This window comes from Tiliqua scincoides, chromosome 13, assembly GCF_035046505.1.
Source record: "Tiliqua scincoides isolate rTilSci1 chromosome 13, rTilSci1.hap2, whole genome shotgun sequence".
Classification (NCBI taxonomy): Eukaryota; Metazoa; Chordata; class Lepidosauria; order Squamata; family Scincidae; genus Tiliqua; species Tiliqua scincoides.
In genome coordinates, this window is record NC_089833.1 from 460,265 (window position 1) to 479,403 (window position 19,139).

The 19,139-nt window shown below is 52.4% G+C and overlaps 1 protein-coding gene across 7 annotated transcripts in view; it reads right to left on the minus strand.

Moving 5' to 3' along the window:
- Positions 1 to 331: 331 nt before the first annotated feature.
- The window catches only part of TNRC6A (trinucleotide repeat containing adaptor 6A), a 56,110-nt gene continuing 37,302 nt past the window's right edge, over positions 332 to 19,139 (minus strand). For 2 of the 7 annotated variants that reach the window (XM_066640353.1, XM_066640348.1), the window contains 16 exons: positions 18,637 to 18,717; positions 17,627 to 17,678; positions 16,287 to 16,429; positions 15,836 to 15,985; positions 14,278 to 14,409; positions 13,518 to 13,646; positions 13,359 to 13,427; positions 9,424 to 9,613; positions 6,996 to 7,127; positions 5,944 to 6,102; positions 4,457 to 4,597; positions 3,647 to 3,757; positions 3,305 to 3,517; positions 2,681 to 2,751; positions 2,427 to 2,566; positions 332 to 1,489 (listed from right to left, as the gene is read on the minus strand). In XM_066640353.1, the coding sequence (XP_066496450.1) occupies positions 1,126 to 1,489; positions 2,427 to 2,566; positions 2,681 to 2,751; positions 3,305 to 3,517; positions 3,647 to 3,757; positions 4,457 to 4,597; positions 5,944 to 6,102; positions 6,996 to 7,127; positions 9,424 to 9,613; positions 13,359 to 13,427; positions 13,518 to 13,646; positions 14,278 to 14,409; positions 15,836 to 15,985; positions 16,287 to 16,429; positions 17,627 to 17,678; positions 18,637 to 18,717 (2,277 nt within the window). In that variant the 3' untranslated portion in view covers positions 332 to 1,125. Of the gene's footprint in view, positions 1,490 to 2,426; positions 2,567 to 2,680; positions 2,752 to 3,304; positions 3,518 to 3,646; positions 3,761 to 4,456; positions 4,598 to 5,943; positions 6,103 to 6,995; positions 7,128 to 9,423; positions 9,614 to 13,358; positions 13,428 to 13,517; positions 13,647 to 14,277; positions 14,410 to 15,835; positions 15,986 to 16,286; positions 16,430 to 17,626; positions 17,679 to 18,636; positions 18,718 to 19,139 lie in introns of all 7 variants that reach the window. The other 5 variants (XM_066640349.1, XM_066640347.1, XM_066640354.1 and 2 more) reach the window with 3 other exon arrangements.

Below are 19,139 nucleotides of genomic sequence, written 5' to 3' on the forward strand. Positions count from 1 at the left end.
GGCAGAAGGTTTTCACACAGCAAGTAGTAATCAGTGCTAATAAAAGTTACATTTTCCTATAAGAAACTACAAGGAGCTGTTCTGGGGACCTTGGTTTTCCTGAGTGCCATGCTCTTTGATTGAGGAGGTGGGAGTAGAAAACACAAAAGTGGAACATGGCCGAACACTGCTCGTTGTTCCCAGAGATAGAAAATAGCATCTTGTGTCATCCGCACTTTTTCATTTTTCTTAAAAAATATTTTTAAGTGATGGAAGAGTAAACATCGTTTCTCAAATAAACAAAGCAATAATTTCTGTAAACAAGGCAGCGCCCCAAACACAGGAGCCCCCCCCCCCCCAAAAAAAATAAAAAAAGACAACAAATCCAAAAGCCTATTGAAAGTGCAGGACCCGGCCCTGGCTAGCAGGCTGGGTTGCGAGTCACAGCTGCACACTGCGGTTTCAGAAACCGCCGAGCTCCGTTCTCAAGTTTAATTCATCGTGAGCCAAGAGGTGCAACAGTCTTGCGTTTGTAAAATCCTCCGTGAGTCTCGTCACTAGATTGTTTGGCGCCGCAGGGCTACCCCACGACGACGGCAGGCAAGCAGGCCGGCACACACGGAAAGGCGTAGGCACCCTGGTCTGGACTGACGGACACGGGTCCCCCGGGAGCTGCCGCCGCGCGTGAGCCGCTGCCACTGCCTCTCATCGCTGGGGGCAGGGAGAAGGACAGAGAGTCTGTGCAAAGATCGAGAAGCTCAAACTCCAACATGATCCGCAAATCACACATGAAAAAAAGAATGAGTTCAACAGAAACACACACAGACGCCAAGCCGACTCTACGTACGTAGCTTTTCTCGTCTTTCTTTAAACTAGGTATAGCACTATCTGGAAGTGTAAATCTATAACTTCTTTTTTCACATTATAATAATATTGGCCTGCATGATTCAAGTATTCAAACTGGTATCTTTTGGGCTAAAACAAAGTGGGGGGGAAAATGTGCACGAAGTAACCATTTCCACAGGTGACCCCTGGAGACTGCAAGAGGGGGAGGGGAGGGGAGGGGAGGGGAGGGGAGGAGAGGGAGTCCACACTTAGTGCTGCTTTGAGGTCACAGTTTCATTTGCTGAAAGAGAGGAAAGAGGGTTACATGGACTCCCCCCCAGCCCCAAGGTGGTCAACGGAGAGGAACGCATTGAGCGGGGAGGGGCTGCTTAGACCCCGGGTGTCGCTGCTACCCAGGGAGCCCCAGAGGCTGGTGGAATAGTTGGGGCTCCCCCACAGGTCTCCACCGCCCGTCCCGGACAGCCCAGCACCATTCCAGTGATTATTCAGGTCGTTGCGGTTGGAGAACGTATGGGAACCATCCACGGAGCCCAGGCGGCTCTGGCTGGTGCCCAGAGACTGCCAGGCAGGAGAGGGGGGCAGAGACTGGCCTTGTGCAAAGAAGCGGCTGATCTCCTCTTCACTGGCAAACTCGGCAAGAATCGTGGTGTTCCCCAGGACACACCTGGCCGGGGGCAGAGAGAGAGAGAGGGTTAGAGGTGGGCAGGCCAAGGGTGCAATTGGGCCCACAGGACGGAGCAGCCTCTGCACTGTCCAAAGGACTCCCAGCAGACACAGCTGGACTTGCATGAAGCGTCCTCAGAGGTCAGCTACATCTGGCACCCCCCCCATTCATCCCTGTGAAGTTCACTGTCTTCCAAGGACAGCACAGGCCAGGCACACAAGTGAGCAGCACTTTAGCATTTGCACCCTGCACAGGGACACGAAGCACACCACATGGGCGGAGTCCTCACAACTACGCTTTCCAATGAGTCCCCCAAAATTGCAGCTGAAGCCGAGTGCAGGACTGTGGGTCTCGAGCAGTGGATTCCAAGTGAGCAGCCTCGTGCCCAGGAACCGCCATTCCAGTGTGGAGGGGATTGCTCCCAACAGTGAAATAAGCCCTGGACTGACCATGAGGAGTTCTGCCTCCATGGTGGAAGGTGGACAGCACCCTCCGACGAGCTGCTGCTCCCCTTTACTTCAGAGAAGCAGGGCATGTGTCAGTTGGCTGTGCTTAAGAGCCATGGGAGGAGTGATCCTCTCCTGTTCAAGAGCTTGTGACAAGAGCAAACCCTTCCCCACCAACCAGTGGAGGCAGTACTTAGGGGTCCAGACAGAAGACAGCAGGGCCTCTTGAAATAAGGTGGGAAGTGACAGCCTCCCTGGTGTCTTCCGCTCTCAGGACAGGGAAGCAACTGGAGAGGGTGACCCCTCCCCCGGCTCTGAAGCACAGGTTTACAGAAGCCCTGCCTCCTCCGTTGGAGACACACACTGGCCCCAGCCCTCTTCCGGGGGACCCAAGGACACCAGAGCCTCTCCCACTCAGCCTTCGCTCTTGTGCCCTATGCCTGCAGTTTAAGAGGGGCAGTGAGTGTGTGTCCCGTGTGCGCCACACTTACATGTGGAGAGACTTCTGTGCCTTCACCACCTCTTCTTTTGAACTGTAGCGGACCAAAGCATTGCCGTGGGGCAGGTTCAGGTGGAACGTGATGAGTGGCCCATGCTGCATGCACAGCGTCCGCAGGGTGGAGCCATCGATCTGGGGAGCAGGACACACAGACCTCCACTTAGCAGCCATTGAGCTAGCGGGGGGGGGGGTAGTCCAGGCAGCTCCAGGAGCAGGGCCGCTCTTGGGTCGCCTGCATGGACTCACCTGAGGTGTGAGGTTTTTCAGCACAAGACAGTTGGTGATTCTCCCTGAGCTGCTCTCACCCCAACTTGTGCCTGAGAGAGAGAGAAAATGTCAGGGCCCCTAAGAAGAGCAGGAGAAAGGGGCTGGGATGGTGTCTGCACACAGCATGGGGTCAGGGATCTGCCCTGGCTGGACAGGGCAGGCCTCTTGACCGGGACGCAGGCAGACTTCGGACTGTGGGCTATTGCGGCAGCTGGCAGGTGGAAAACTCTCCTGGAGGAGGGCCGGAGTTGCAGAGAGGAGAATGTGACTCAACATAAAGGGAAAGATATTCCCAAACCAGGCCCTGAACAGTGCAGGGGCTCCTGCCTGATGTCCTTTCAGGGCGGGAGTCATCAGGCCCTGGCCTCAGACTGTTCGTGGATCCAGAAGTGGGCAAAATTTTACCACTATGCACGTCTGGTGCAGGGAAAATGCCACATGGCTTAACCTTGGACGTGCCAGACCTGCAACCCACAAGGCATCACCTGCACAAGCAAAAGAACCACAACCTGTGCGCCCCCTCCTGCCCACCGAGGGTGCCTTTTACACTAGCGCCCCTCCCCAAAACAGACAGAGCCTCCTCAGTGCCAGCCCAAGACTCACCAGGGGTGTATCTGGCATCGGAATTGCTCCAGACGCCCCCCAGCCGCACGGAGTTGTCCCACGTTGATAGAGGCAGCTTCTGCCCGGTCAGCCCTGGTGGGGGGCGGGAGGGAGCCATCTTGGGTGGCAGGGGAACCTTCCACAGCTCGTGAGCTAGAGAGGTGTTGTTCATGGAAGCGGGAGACCATGTGGATTTGGAGTCACTGTTTCTGGCTGAGGAGCAGAGAAGGAGAAAGTGAGGCTGTGAAGACACACAAACAGAAAGCAGCACCCGCACCAGCAGGCTTTGCAGGGTGCAGGCAGTCCTGCTCCCAGTCTCGGAGATGGCGGGGATGCTCTCACCTGAAGAAGTGCTTTGTGCTGTGCTGCTGAGGGAAACATTGTAGTTGGAGGCACGAATGGATGACCAGGCACTAGTTGAAGGCAGCGCGGTGTTCAGAGATGAGGATGACCCTACTGGGGAAAGCCTGTCGCTGAAGCGGCCCTGGAGGCACCAAGGTCCCCGGACCACACCCTGGCTCCCCAGAGGCCCTCTGGTCTTCCCCACACACAGCGGATTTCAACCAGCCCAGGAACAGGCTGTACTCAGAAGGCCCATGCACACCTGTCCAGCAAGAAAGCCCAGGCTGCCTGGCACCAGACAGCACTATTCCACCTTCCACAGGAGCTGTTCCTCCACTGCTCAACCCAGCCACTCACAGTAGCGAAAAGTGCATCTGCCACGAGCAGCCACAGCTCTCTAGAAGTGCCAGTTGGGTTGCCCCTCCCAGCCTTGCTAGTTAGTGTACACTCACAACTACACCACAACCTGTGAGTTGGGCTTCCAATAACACAACCATACTCTTTTTGACAGGTGGTATATGTCAGGAAGGGGGGAAAGGGAGTGGGAGTTTGTTTCTTCCGGGGCCTCCCCAGCTGCTCTCCCTTGCCCCAGGTCAACACTGCTCTCAGGGCTTCCCCTTCATGTTACCCCTATTCAAGCGAAGAGGCATTCAACAAGAGAACCCTGTGGAACTCCCTTCCTCTGGAGACTTTGCCGGTCAGGCAAAACAGCAACATTTTTGTCTGCAGTGGCATTCTGGTCTCTGGAAAGCGCCTTTCCCAGGGCTGGAATCCCTCCCCCAGCCCCTGTCCCAAAGTCTGCCAACGTACCATTATTCCTGTCCCTGAGGTGGTCAGCCTCCCGCACAGTGTTAATTGACAGATTGTTGGTGACGCTGCCGGGAGTGATGTAAGGGTCAGTTTCAGGGTCAATGTTTGGATAGCCTTTCCATGGCTCACCAGGGCGGAACTCTAGAATGACAGGACACATACAAAGATATAGGAGGGGTTGGGCTGGGGGAGTCAGAGGGCTGGACAAGCAGAAGCCAAAGGTTTCTCCTCTCCCTGCCACACCCAATGATCACAAGGAGAAGTGAGATGAATCCTGATACCCAACTCCAGCTAACAAGGTTCCTACTCCCATCTCTTGGGCACCTTTGAGGATTGGGCTGGGGATCACACCCTCCACAATGCACCTGCGGCTGGAGTAGGCCATTTTAGACTGCAGAGGGACAGGCAGCATACCCTGCTGAGGATCAGAGTGGGTCTGAGCTTTGCCAGAGAATCCTTGGGAAAAGCTTGGGATTTTTCCAGGAGTTCCCTGAAAGCTTGGAAATATCAGTCAATTTGGAGCTCCCTGCCAACCCTCCACAACTGCGTCTCCTTCCTCCAACTCTTACCAAACAAAGACAGCAAGGAAGGGTTGTGACATGGAAGAGAAGGAGCAGCAAGAAGTAATAATAATAATAAATACAAGAAGTAGCAGCATTAAATTTCCCATCATGTCTCCAACACACACCCAAAACCCTGCACTGCCCCCAAGAATTCTGGAATCTGTCCAGGAGGAGTTCAGACTGCAGATCCCAGGGTACGCAGTGATGAAGGCCCCTCTGGATGCCCAAAGCCTTCACTGTGTTGCTGGGATCACAGCGTACACCAAGCTGCATCTTCTGCTCTCTTCACAGCCCTCCTAGCAGTTGGCTTCCTTCCTTCCCATCCCTTTCCCCAATCTCAGTTTGCAGGAGTGGATGAGAAAGAGGGAGGCAAGCAAGACAGACACTTGGGGTGGCAGTCACAGAGGCTGGCACAACAAGCCCAGCTGCATTTCTGGGGAGTTTAGCCGACCCCAGGGAACAGCTTCCTTGCGAGAGCCTTGAACTGTCGCTCGCTCCTCTGCTTGGAGCCCAAAATCATTTCAGCCCATCACACCCCATGCTCTGGTTTGCTCCTCAGGCCACTAGGTGAGGCCTCCTCTGAAATTGGTTCAATCCCCAGGTTGCGAAGAGCTGCCTGCCTTTTGGCTTCTGCAGGACTCTCCCCCCACTGTGCCCGCCGTTGGGAAATTCCTCCTGGTGCCCAACCCTCAATCGCTTTGGGCCATTCTGTGGTAATGGGTCTGAACCTGTTATGTCTTGCTACAAGCAGAAGAGACATGTGGAGAATGTCTCTCAAGGTAACCCCCTGCCAGTTAGGTGCCTACGGTTCCTGCCCTGCTCCTAGCCCCTGGGAGGAGACAGCAGGGTTGCCAACATCAAAGATCCCAAAACCTGGATCCGCAGACAGATGCACAAGCTGCACACCTTCCTCGGGGAGCTCACCTGGAGGCCAGTTGACACTGCTAGAACTGTTAGGCGATTTGGCACATGGCCAGCTGTCCCCAATCGATCCCGGAGGACTGGCCGGTGAGTTACTACTGTTCAGGAAGTCGTAGGGAACAAAGGGGGCTTCCTCCAGCCTGAAGCCACTTGAAATAGCACCTGAACGAGAGAGGGAGGGAGAGATTAGCAGCTTCTTGGGCACCAAAGTTCTGTAGTACCAAAGTGCTACAGAACAGCAGCAAGGTTCCAGGAGGCTCCAAGAGGCTCACACTTCAGGCTGAAGTTCACCCTACTCCTCAATAAATCACATTCCAAGACGAACTCTGGCTGCGTTCTGCTTTGCACAGTGTCACCCCAGTATCTGAAGATTTGACTCACCGCAGATAACCAAAGGAAAGCCACTCCTAGTCTGCTTGTCAAACTGGAAGTGGCCACTGATTCACTTATCTGTAGGGGGTCCTGGAATGGATTCCCCACGGATAAGAAGGGTGGACTGTATGATGTTTCTTTAATGACTCACGTGGCTGCCCCTGGCAAACTGGAACTTTACACGCAGGTGAGTGTAAAGGTGGGACTGACAGGACTTCCTTTTTCAAAACTTTTTGGATGCTGTGCCTCGGCAGACAGAGTAGGGTAGAGTGGGTTTCTCTCCTCCATCACCCCAGACTGTACCAAGAAACGGCCCAAATGAAAAATGCTTTCCCCCTGAATGACCTGGAGCATCCCTAAAGATGAAAACAGTCGTCAGCAGCAGGTAGCGCCAGGGAACACTCTTGTCCCTGCAAGAGTCGAAGGTGACAAAAGAGGCACAGCAACTGTAACGTTTTTAGAAGGGGAGAAAACCTGACTGGGGACACCATGTGCACTTACAGAGCTGCCGATACAAGCCTGGCCAATAAAATAATTAAAATGAAAAAGGGCTGCAGCTGCCATCAGCAACACCAGCCTCAACTTAGAGCCACAACACAAAAATGTTGTGCGTGATCAATATTTCTTGACCTTAACAACAGTATGGTAACCGAATGCCCCTTTTATGCCCCACATCTGCCTACCATTTTTGCTGGCATTCTGGTCCAAGGACGTGTTGGCGGAAATACTGTCCACAGTGGTCCATTTTCTCAGCCGGGACTGTGGCTCCTTAATACTGCCCAGGTCCACATTTACATTCAAGTTTGAGTTCAGTCCTGCAAAAGAAATGAAGGTCTCCATGACATCAGACCCTCTTCTCTTCCACAAACCAGGCAGCCTCACAGCCATTCCAGTACCTTCTCCCAGGAAGGCTGCTCAGCCCACATCAAGCTGTCACTTTCAGGACTCTGTGGATGGAGACCGTCACAGGTGGAAGGAGAGTCTGCAGCGCCAAGCAAAGCACTGCCAACCCTTGGCACTCTCAGTTAAAAATGCCATGCAAACTGGGTTTGAGGATGCGGGCGGCAAAACTCCCTTTTCCTTTCAAATCAGCAAAAGGGAAGCTTCCTCTCAAGGCCTGCCACCCCTCCCCAAACATCTTGCTCTCCAGGTCCCAAAGGAGTCCTTTTGACCTGTATCCATCAACATGATGGCCTCTTGACCCCAAGGACAACTCTCTCCTATTCCCTACTTCTGCCGTGAATGCTGGCCACCATCTTCACTGCGGGCACTCTGCAGGCAGAGGATGGACTGTGAATGCCATGATTTTTCCAGCAGTGAGACAACAAGAGGCTCACTTTTCAGAAAGCTCCAAGTTATCAAGCCAAAGGGTGCAGTGTCGATTGCTCTCCCCCTCCTCCAATTCCAGTCACCTGCCTCTTGCAAGCTTACCATGGAACTGGCCAGGGGAAAGATGCCCTTCCTGCTGGGCTTATCTGTTCCCCAATTTGTTCCCCAATAATCTAGGCCCAAAGGCTGAGAACCAGCCAGGACCTCCTTTGCACCCAAGCTCCAACCTATACACCAGAAGATCACAGGACAGCTCAAGGATCAAGCCCCCAACCCATCATTTCTGAAGCACAGCAGGCTCAGGTGTACAGCCTGTGGACGGAAGACCTGCTGAAACACAGCAGGCAACAAAAAGGGAGAAGAGCAGGAGCAGTACAAGCAAACGCAAGAAGCAGCAGTGGAAAGGGGCTGAAAGGAGGATGAGGAAAAATATACAAGCCTGCAATTTCTGCAGTGGAAATTGGAAACAAGCCTAAAGACATGGGAGGGGAAAAAAAGATGACAGAAGGTTTATCAAAACACAGTCTGAGCATCAAGGACAACTAGTTCTGGAGTCACAAGGCAGCAGGTTCAAAACTATATTCAGAAGCAGGGCTGCAAGTTGGCTAACTGGTGCAGTTCTATCAAAAGACAATTTCTTTTTCTCCTCTTTCAGAGCAGTCAGTAAGGCTGAAAAAAAGCAGAGACTCCACTGACTTGAAGAGCACAAGCCAAGGAGACAGCCCATCAAGACAACTCCCCCCTCCTCAACCATGCCATACAGAACAGAGAAGGAAAAGATGGTACCCAAAGCTTGTCGCCTGTTTGCTTTCCAGAGTGCAGCTACTGAGCTCAACCAACCAACAAGAAGCCACAAGCTCACCAAGCCCATGGAAAGGAGCTGGTTTCAAAGCCATTCTAGTTCTGAAGCCACCAAGAATTCTGCATCACCTAAAAGACAAGCCCACTTCTTTCAGAAGCTTCTGTGGACTGGAGTCCACAATAAGAAGTTGGTTTGTCTTTAAGATATTACAAGATTCTCTGCTGTTTATGCTGCAATTGAATTTTGGCTCCAGTGTTTTACTGTAAGACATGAAATGTACCATACTGTAAACTCGCACAAAAGGAAAAATATTAAACCCACAGCTGAACAGAAGTCTATTAAGAACATAAGAAGAGCACTGCTGGCTCAGGCCAAAGGGTCATCTAAGTCTAGGTTCCTGAATCTCACAGTGGCCCACCTGGTACCTCACAGAGCACACAAGAGACCTGCATTCTGGTGCCACTCCTTTGCACCTGGCATACTTCTAAAATCAGGAGGTTGCATTTACCCATCATGGCTCATAACCTGTGATGGACTTCTCCTTTGGTCTGTTCAATTCCTTTTCCAAGTCATCTAGACCAGACACCATCACCGCATCCTGTGGCAAGGAATTCCAGACGAAGTACATGCTGGGTAAAGAAATATTTTCTTTTGCCTGTTCTAACTCTCACAACACTTAATTTTAGCGGCTATTCTCTGGTTCTGGTGTTGTGTGAGAGGGAAAAGAACACCTCTCTATTCACTCTTTCCATCCCTTGCTTAATTTAGATTGCACATTATTACACCTGGCAGAGATGCCCCTCTTCTTTTGTGATCCTCAAAAAGAGACTGCCAAGACTCCTCTTCCTCACTTGGGCAGGGGACCAGCAGGGTGGCTGCCACCACTCTTTGAAGCACTAAGGCCAAACGCTGCCCCCGAGGGCTTGAGCCCCTAGCAAAGCTTTGGCAACCTGATGCGGGACAGCAGAGAGGACACCCACCTATAGGGAAGTTGCTGAACGCATTGATTTGTGACGGCCCCTTCTGCAGCTCCCGGTTGTCGTGGGGCACGGCATTCTCCAGGAAAGACTTCAGGGCAGGCTGATGGAGCTGCTGCTGCTTTGCGAGCAGGTTTGGATCGAGCTGACAAGATGGTTGCATCATCTGTTGCTGCATATTGAGGGAACGACTCTGCAGACACACAAAGAGAAAAGGAAAGGAGGCAGGAGCTCAACAGGAAGTCTACGCAACCCAGGACATCCACACACTTGGCATTCTTGCTGCCTGCCTGGGACTGTAGCAACAGGAGCCCTGAGCACGGCAAGATGCTAAACACGAGCGCTGGGGTGACCCCAGCTATGGAAGGAGGCCCCACCAACCTCATGTTCAAACACAATTGCAGCCATTGTTCAGCCAGGCAGCCCTGATTATCTTTCAAGAAATTAACAAATCCCTACCACACCTCACACAGCAGCAGAGGCAATCCAGAACTGTAAAATGGCTAGATCAGAGGTTCTCACACATTTAGCACCAGGACCCACTCTTTAGAATGAGAATCTGTCAGGACCCACTGGAAGTGATGTCATTACCAGAAGTGACATCATCTAGTAGGAAAATTTTTTGACAATCCTAGGCTGCAATCCTACCCACACTTACTCAGGAGTAAGTCCCATTTACTATCACTGTTAAAAGAATATACATAGTCGCTTGTTAAAAGTACAGGTCTGAAACATTTCCCCAAATGCAGTCACATCCCATGGTAGCATCAAGCCTAACATAGTAAAAATAAAATATTGAAATTGAATGGGGACCCACCTGAAATTGACTCATGACCTACCTAGTGGGTCCTGAATCTCACAATCTCACAGAAACATTGGACTAGACGGACAGACAGACAGTATCTACTCTTGATGTGGGCTGAAAATCCGCACTCATACAAAATAAATTCTATTTTTGGACTAGCGTGCAAGGAGTAGGGATAGGCTCCCTTGGACTTGCACAAGAAGGGCAGAGATGGAAACAGGGATGGGAAAACCCAGCGTAGCTTGACTAGAGTCAAGTCTCGAAGTCACCACCCCCACGACTCGTGAGAGTCATAACGGGGGCCCTTTCCAAGTCTCTGAGTGACCCTTTAGTGACTCTAATGGACTCAAGTTGAGTCACCCCCCCTTTAAAAATTCCACCATGGAAAAAAGGGGCTGCTGGGGGTGTGTGTGTGTGTGTGTGTGTGTGTGTGTGTGAGAGAGAGAGAACTCTCTTTACTCACTCCCCTGCTATCCCCGCCCATCCGTAAATGCGGTGGGAGGGTTGGTGAGAGAGCCAGGACAGAAGCGGCAAGAGGGAGGAGGAGGGTCATGAGCAGCAGCTGCGAGTCTTACCAGGATGATCCGATCCTTTGCCGCTCTACTCAGAAGTAGTCCCTCTGTAGTTGGTTATTATTATTAACAGTATTTATATACCGCTTTTCAACAGAAAGTTCACAAAGCGGTTTACAGAGAAAATAAAAAAATGGCTCCCTGTTCCAAAAGGGCTCACAATCGAAAAAGATGCAAAAGAACTCCAGCAGAAGCCACTAGAAGACACTGCTGGGTGAGGAGGGCCAGTTACTCTCCCCCTGCCAAATAAAAGAAGAGCACCCACTTAACAAGTGCCTCTCACCCAGTTAGCAGGGATGTGAGTCATTCACTGAAGGTACTCCTCCCAAGTAACAGAGCCATGCCGTGCAAAGCATGATCGCTATGAACTCCTTCCCTGCCTTCTAAAGCCAGTTGTGGGAAAAACAGGGCTGCTTCTGGGCTCTCTCTCTCTCTCTCTCTCACTGTGTGTGTGTGTGTGTGTGTGTGTGTGTGTGTGTGTGTGAGTGAGTGAGTGAGTGAGTGAGAGAGAGTTCTCTTTAATTACTCCCCTGCTGCCCCCTTCCATCTGTAAACAGGGCAGGAGGGGGTGGGAGGGACTGAGCAAGAACTGGGACAGAAGCAGCAAGAGGGTCACAAGCAGCAGCTGGAGGCTTACTAGAACAACCCAATCCTTTGCAGAACTACTCAGAAGTAGTCCCACTTCAGCCAGTCATTCAATGAGGCTCCCTCCCCCCTATCAGCCATGCTGGCTCCTCCTCCTGCCCTCCCTCAGCCAATGGAAATATGATAATGCCCATCCTCTGTCCAATGATTATCTGTTCCTTCCTACCTATCAGAGATGGGGAAAAGAGAGCCCAGCCCCCCCCTCACATTAACCCTTTCCTGCCTCCCATATGGAACTCCCTGCTGCTCTCCAATCAGAATGCTTGCCCAAAAAGGAAACAGTAAACAAGCACCCCCAGACACAGACAGATAAGAGTCAGCATGCGTGGGGACAAGTGCCAAGTCAGTGGGGCCCTGACTCAAGACTTTTTCAGTCTTCCAAGCGCATGACTCATGAGTTGCAGTCACCCAAAATCACACATTTCCACAACTTGAATCTGAGTCACTGACTCGTGTTCCCAACACTGGATGGAAATAATGATGTTCTTCCACAACAGACAATCTACACACACCCCCTCAGAAGCCGAGGCTCTCATTCACCAATGAGGCGGCTGGAGAGAACCAAGGATCAGTCAGAAAAAGGAGAGAGGCCACACAGGCAGCTTTCGCCAATCACAGTCAGGTGAACAGGAAGGCAGGCAGAGAGTTGGAAGGTCAAATTGGAAGGTCAAACGGAGAGAAAGGAACATCAGGTGGTCAAACACTGAAGAGGTCAGGTGCACAGGATTTCTTTTCAAAAGAAGTCAAGGCGATGCACACACGTTTCAGCCACGGCAATACACAGTTTTAGGTGAACTGAGATTTTCTTTGCAGGAAGTGGCAGCCTATGTAGTGGGTCTTGGGTCCCCTGGCATTCCCTTCTGCTGTCCCCCCATGCCCCCACTCCGTGCAAACACTGCTTCTCCCAGTGTGCTGGGCCAAGCCACAAACTTGCCAGCTCCATGACTCCCTCACGTTCTACCCGAATTAAGAGCGCAGGGCAGCCTCTGTCCATTTCATGGAGTGTGCCATAATCTGCAGCGCAAGGCCTACAACACACAGACACACACTTTTGCACAGAACTGTCCGTTCCCAGGAGGCAGCCACAGCAGATTGGTAGGGAGAAGCACTGAGGTGATGGGTCTGATCCTATGGTGGAGACAATGCCAGCCTGACTGAGCCCTCTGGAGAAGAAGGCAGGACATTGCTCCAGTTAAAACGAGACGCACCCTAATGGCGGTGACCCTCTCTCCAAAGGATCTAGGGGGCAGACTGGTAGTACCCTTTGACTAGCTTTGCCCCAGAAGGCCAAGGCGCAGCTGTGGCTAGGACTGCTTGCACACAGGTGTGGCTGGTCTGCCAGCCATGAGCCTTCCTAGCAAGGGCAGACTTGGGTGTCATGTGCACATCGGTTACATCCCGATTAGATCAGTGCAACTTGAAGGGGCTGCCTTTGAAAATCACAGCCGGTGAAGAAGGGGGCTGTCGAGCTGCTGCTGGAGGTTCGGTTACCAAAGTACATAACTCTGGTTCTGTTCCTAATTTGTTCACATGCCCAATTGAAGGTGCACCTGAAAACCTTTAGAGCCCTAAACAGTGTGGGCTCAGGGTTCCTTGAGACTCCACTCCACTTGCTTCATTCCAGCCCACTCACTTCCTGAGGTCGGCTGGAGAGGTGCTATCGCCATCTGACAAGACTGGCAGGAACACAGTGCGGCTGGGCCCAGTCTGCACAACTCACTCCCCTGAGAGGCCTGCCTGACCCCTTCATTCTGAAGACTGCCCTTCTGCCACTCAGCCTGTGCCTCACTTGAGGGCTTCAACAGTTCTCCCTCCTCTTGCTGCTGCAGTTCTTTTGTTGTTGTTGTTGTTGTTGTGCACTGTGCCTTGAGTGCCTTTTCGAAGCAACCAACAAATAAAGGAAGACAAAGCCATACCTGCTGCTCTCGGCCACCTGCAGACACATTTCTTTGACTCTGCACCTTCCTCTGCTGGGCCAGCAAGCGCTGCAACAGGGCAGACACAGCAGCTTAGAAAGAGGCCAGAACGTGGGGGCGTTTTTAATGCAAGGAGAGGGAAAAGGCCATCTCACTTACTTGTAACTGGGAGATCTGAGACAGCTGGCTCAGCTGGGAGAGTTGGTTCAACATGGCTACCTGCTGTGGGCCCAAGAGCGGGTTCAGGCCCCCGTTGTTTGGTGCATACTTCAGTAACGATACTGGAACCTGCAAAGTAGAAAAAAGCACAGCGACACGATGGTTGTGAGAAGGTGAGCACAAAAGTAGGCGTAACAGATCGTACCAGCTGCATCACCTGGCTTCACAGACCCTTTAAGGGTTTCAAGGTGGTGATCTTTAACCTGCTATGGTGAACCAGCTGGGACTGGGGCAGCAGCTACTATCCCTGAGCCAGTCAGCCAACCCCCTCCCAGTGCTCTACTGAAACTGAGAGCATGCTTCAGCTGTGGGAACAAGTGCAAGATACTGATGATGTCCACTGATGGGGGAATCCCAGACAACCATCATCCAAGCACACACAAAAAAGAGCACAGATTCAATGTACTTTTGTGGAGCTTGGTGTATGTTCTTGACTAGTTTATGTGCAATAGAAATGGAGTAAAGAAGCCAATTTTTGGTCCCTTTCAACTACAGGGGTGAGGTAAATGAGCTAAGCTAACGCTCAGGCTGCCTCATGAGAACAGGCCTAGATTACTCATCAATTAAGGGCAACCCACTCCTGGATAATTTTTGTTAACTGCTCCTTCAGCAATTATGAAAAACAAAGAAAAGTTTTTTGCTAAGCAATAGCAACATTCCAGAATGTGTCACTTTTAGGCCTAGGCCTAAGCAGCCTAACCTGAGGGGAGAGTAATGGAGGAGGCACTTGAGCACGTGGATTAGGCTGAGACGAGTTAAGAGGCTGTGCTGGAGACTGCTGCATACTCCGGGGCTGTGCTGCTAGATTTCCAAACATATTGGGGTTGCCATTCTGCAGAGAGAGTGAAAAATGAGTGGGCAGCCGATCCCCAGACAAGAACAGGCACAACAAGCAACAGAATCCCAGGGGAAGCCTAAGGCAAATTTGTCAGGAGCCCACGGCCTCTATGCGCAAGTCAATCCGTTTTCATTGCATGTGCAGCCCTTTCCAATCAGACTTCTGGTCAAGCTGGGGAAGTATGATACACCCCCCTGCTCCAACCCACCTCGTTAATCCCAGCAAGTTCCCAACAAGTGTTTCCACACACAACAGAGGGGGAAAATATAGCGCAGCTGTCTCAGTGAAAAGGAGGCTCTCTCTCTTTAGAGGTAGGCTGACTCTGATTGCCAGATGCAGGGGAGGGCACCAGGCTATGTCTGTTGTCTTGTGTGCTCCCTGCGGCATTTGGTGGGCCACCATGAGATACAGGAAGCTGGACTAGATGGGCCTTTGGCCTGACCCAGCGGGGCTCTTATGTTCTTAGGCATTTCTCAAAATGCACACCTTCACCGAGCACAGCTGCCATTCTAGCCTCAAACTGTACAGACAGAGCTTCAGGAAAGGGCAACATCCCTTTAGCAGAAACGGCACACACAACAGGGTGGACAGCGAAGATCAGCCACAGACTTGGTGGACATGCAGCTTATGCAGGTGCATAACCTGCTCCTCCCCTCCAAGTTCAGGAGAAGCCGACTTGGGGCAGACCCAGCTTGTCAAAGCCACCCGCAGATTTGCCATACTTCCGTGGAGATCCAAAACTGGGCCCCCATTTTTAAACACACCATTCGGATTGCTGCGCCACAAAGCCAGTTCCCCACCCCGCCCAGTTTCCTGCTTCATGACACACTCCAGGGCCAAGGGAAGTCTCTAGTCTCTCCTCCCACTGTTCCTTTGTGAACTGAGGTGAAAGCAGGCTCTCCCCTCAAACTTTTCAAAGAGTTCCCAGCACAGCAAGAGCACCAAGAGTGACTTGTCTCTGAACCGCAGGCAGACAAAAGTAGGCCCGGTACAGAGGAAGAGGAGCTTCAGATGGTGCTGCCCACAAGGTTGCTAGATCAGCTGCTGAAGAGTTCAGCAAGTGAGAAAGCAAGGAATGCCAAGGCCAAGGAGAGAAACAGGAACACACACACGGACAAAGGCAACAACATGAGACACAGACCAGGGAAGGCAGGACTTTCAGAACAGCTCAATGCAACAAATTTCTCACAGGTGGGAGAGGGGCAAGCACAACAGCAACACCAGGATGATAACTGGGTAAAGTTACCCAAGGGGGCTACAGGAGAGTCGCCATTTCAGGAAGCGGCCACTCACAATTGCCAAATGTTTCCAGGTTATTAAGTAAGACCCATGACATCCTATGAAAAACAGAAAAGGGACCTGGTGGCTTTGATGGAACAGCCTATTTTTTTGGTTTGTTTAAAGCAGCTGACAGCCTTACCTGTCTGACAGAACTCAGGCTTGGCATGCCCTGCCCTGCAAGGGAGCCCAGGGCCTGGTTAGGTAGTGCACTGTTGGAAAGGGGAAACTTCCCATTCTGATTGGACATGAACTGCATGTTTTGGGAATCGTCTGTGGCAACAAGACCGTCCTGGTTAGACAGATAGGTTGGGAGGATCAACAACCAGTCAGCGAGCCAAGCAGGAGGAAGACGGCAGAAGGGAAGAGGCAGGCAGAGTCCCACAGTGACAGGAAAAAGAGGCAGAAAAACAGGAGAGAGGGGGTTAGCGCCACCGGAGTCCACAGTCAGGCATGGGGTAAACTGAACAACACAAAAAGACAACACTGGTTGGCCTGTTTCGCTACTCATTGTGCCAACTGCAGCTGGGAGGGCAGAATTTCCAAGCCAGTCAGCAGTCCTCGGGTGGTGATGGGGCTACCGCTAGGCTCACCTTATCAAAATAAGGACTGCGATCCATGGAAGACTCTTTGGGCATCTGAGGCCGGGAGCCAGGGTTCTTCCCAATCACCCGGCTGTAATCGCCAACATTCATGCTGTGCTTCTCCATTTCCATGCGCTTGTCAGGCAAGATCCCTGGAGGAGGCAGGACAGCATCGTCAGGTAGCTTCCCTGGAGTGCCCCAATGGCGCAAACCCTGATGGCAGCTGCCGCTGCAAGAGAGACTGCCACGCCATCTCCAGTTTAATGCTACGCAAGACAAGAAATGCCAGGGTTCTCCCGGAGGCATCCTGCTTCATTACACCTGCCCTCCCAGGCTGGAGGGAGCCAGATGCACCAGGGCTCATGGCTGAAGGCACAGGTCTCCTTGTTTATGATCTCAGCCAGGACTATTCCCATGTTCTTTACAGGATACCTTGCCTAGCAACACAGGCCACATCTCCAAGGAGTGCTTCAGCAGCTGCGTGGGGCCCCAAGGTCGTTTCTGGGCCCCCATATAAACAGCCAGTGTGACCCGAAAGTCCTTTCACAGCTTCGACGTGGTGGGGTGCCCATTTCTGTACAACACAGAGAGGCCGTGCGCCAAGCGCCATGGCCACCTCTGGTATGGCGATAGGGGGTCCGGGTGAAAGGCCTTCTCGGTGGGGAAAGGCCCAGGGTCTCTTCAGAAACCAGGCACAGGCCTTTTCAATACAGCTAGTGTCAACCCCTTCTAGAACAAAGGGTGACGCCTCTCCTTTATCCGTTGATTTATTTTTAATTCTACACAAGTATTTTGATGGCTTGCCTGCTTTTACCGGATTTTGGAGCTTCCCTGAAAACTTTCCCCCACCCAAGGGTGAGGTATAAAAACATTAACAACAGCCACACAATTTTGGCCCAGTTGCTGTAACTGCCACCAGCTGCCTTAAGACGTCCCTCAGACAACTGCATGGTTAGAAACTGAATCACGTCCCTTAAAATGAACATACGACACAAACAGGGCTGGCCCAAGGCCTCCTGACAGGAGTGACGGGGTGCCAAATGCGGTCACCACCATCGCTCTCCTGCCCAAGACAGCACATTGGCTGCCATCCCTGTCACCAATTCTTTCCCCTGCGCCCCAATTCAAGATGGAGAACAGCAGTGGCGCGAGAGGAGACTCTTCTCTGAACCACTTCATCTTTCACGCTGTTCTCTTTCTCCTTCCTTTTCAAATACAGGGAGCGGCAATGGAGGGGGGGAAGGAGCCAGGTTGCCCCCTCAGCCAGCCCCACAGGGGGCCTGACCCCGACGCCCACAGCCACTTCCCTGGCTGCTCCTTAGAGCCCCACCCGCAGGCCCCACACTCACCTCCAGACACATCCATCTTATTGCTCTGGGTCATTTCTTCGGGCAATTCTCTCTGGAGGAATAAATGAGACAAGCCTAATGAGGGAAGGGGTTTGGAGACAGTCCTGGGGATTGAGGATGCCCCATGCCCTCCTTCCATTTTTTCCCCAAACAGGTGAGCACACACGCATCTCCATCTGCATACCAACAGGGCCAGGAAGGTAGTGGGCAGTGCTGCCCCAGGCAGCTCTTGTGTGGGGAGCCTTGGGGGAAGGCTGCCTGCTGTGCAGTGGGTGCAAGAGCAGTGACCTAATCGTTCAGCACTGCCCTCCAACAAGATGCTGCTTGCCAGACAGCTGCCGGCTAAGACGAGGAGGTGTAACTGGGCCAGAAGAAGGGGGAAAGAAAACCAGGGGAAAAGCAGAGAAGGAGGATGATGCGGGGAAGGGAGGTAAAGAAACTGTCGGGAGAGAAAACAAGACAGAACAAGGGGGGAAGCGAGGGGGTGGTGAAAGGGCAAGCTGCAGAAAGGGAAAGGAGTGGAAAAGAAAGGAAGACATGGGAGGGGATGACTCTGCTCCACAGGAGTGGGGACAGCAGACCTAACCCCTGGCAGGACTCCTAAAGAGGGAGCCAGCAAGCTGAAGGCCTCCTGGCTAAGACCCCAAGGTTCCTTCCCTGGGAGGTAGTGGAAGCAAACCAGCAGTTTTGGGGGAGATAGGAAAACAGGAAGCCTCTCTTTGGGTCACAGCCTGCAGGAGTACCCTGTGGAGAGCAGCCTGAAGAAGCTCACAGTCAAATGATCCTTGGCTAGAAAGGGATGATCTCAAGCCAAAGTCGGCTTGAAGTGAGCTCCTTTCCTGAGCAGCACTTGTTCATCTCCTCTGTCTGCTCACTGAGCTGGGCACAACCCCTGGGCAACATGGCCTGGGACACTGAGCAGGCAGGGGGCACCACAGAGACTGATCCCCCAGCTCCCTGAGCACAACAGTCCCCCTGGCCTGTCCTCCCCACCACGAGGCAAGACCTACCGGGAAGCCCAGGTTGGCGAATTGCTTGACAAATGGATTGATCCACGTTTCATCTTGCTTACTCCCATTTTTCAGTGTTCCCTGGAACACAAGAAATGGGACAACTGTTAGTGCAGAAGCCACCGGAGACTGGCAAGAGCGGCTGCCGAAGCTCTGAAGGAGGCACAGCCTTGACACTGTTCAGGAGGGATCAACACCAAGCACTTCGCCTGCCAGCAGGGGAGGGAGCAGGCAGAGTTGGCCAGGGCCAAGCCCTCCTTCCCACTCTCAGGGCAGTGTCTGGCCAGCTGGCACACTCGTGTGGTAGGGGAGTTCTTGTCCAAAACAGGACAGGATCAAAAAATCTGCAGAACACAAACCAGAGACAGACACGGCCCTCCCGACCAGTGGGACATCTGGCCAGTGGGACATCTGAGGGTGAGCGCTGGACAAAAGACAAGACACCCGCCAGACCCAACACAAAAGACCTTTGCCATAATCCTGAGGGTGACGCAGTACCCAGG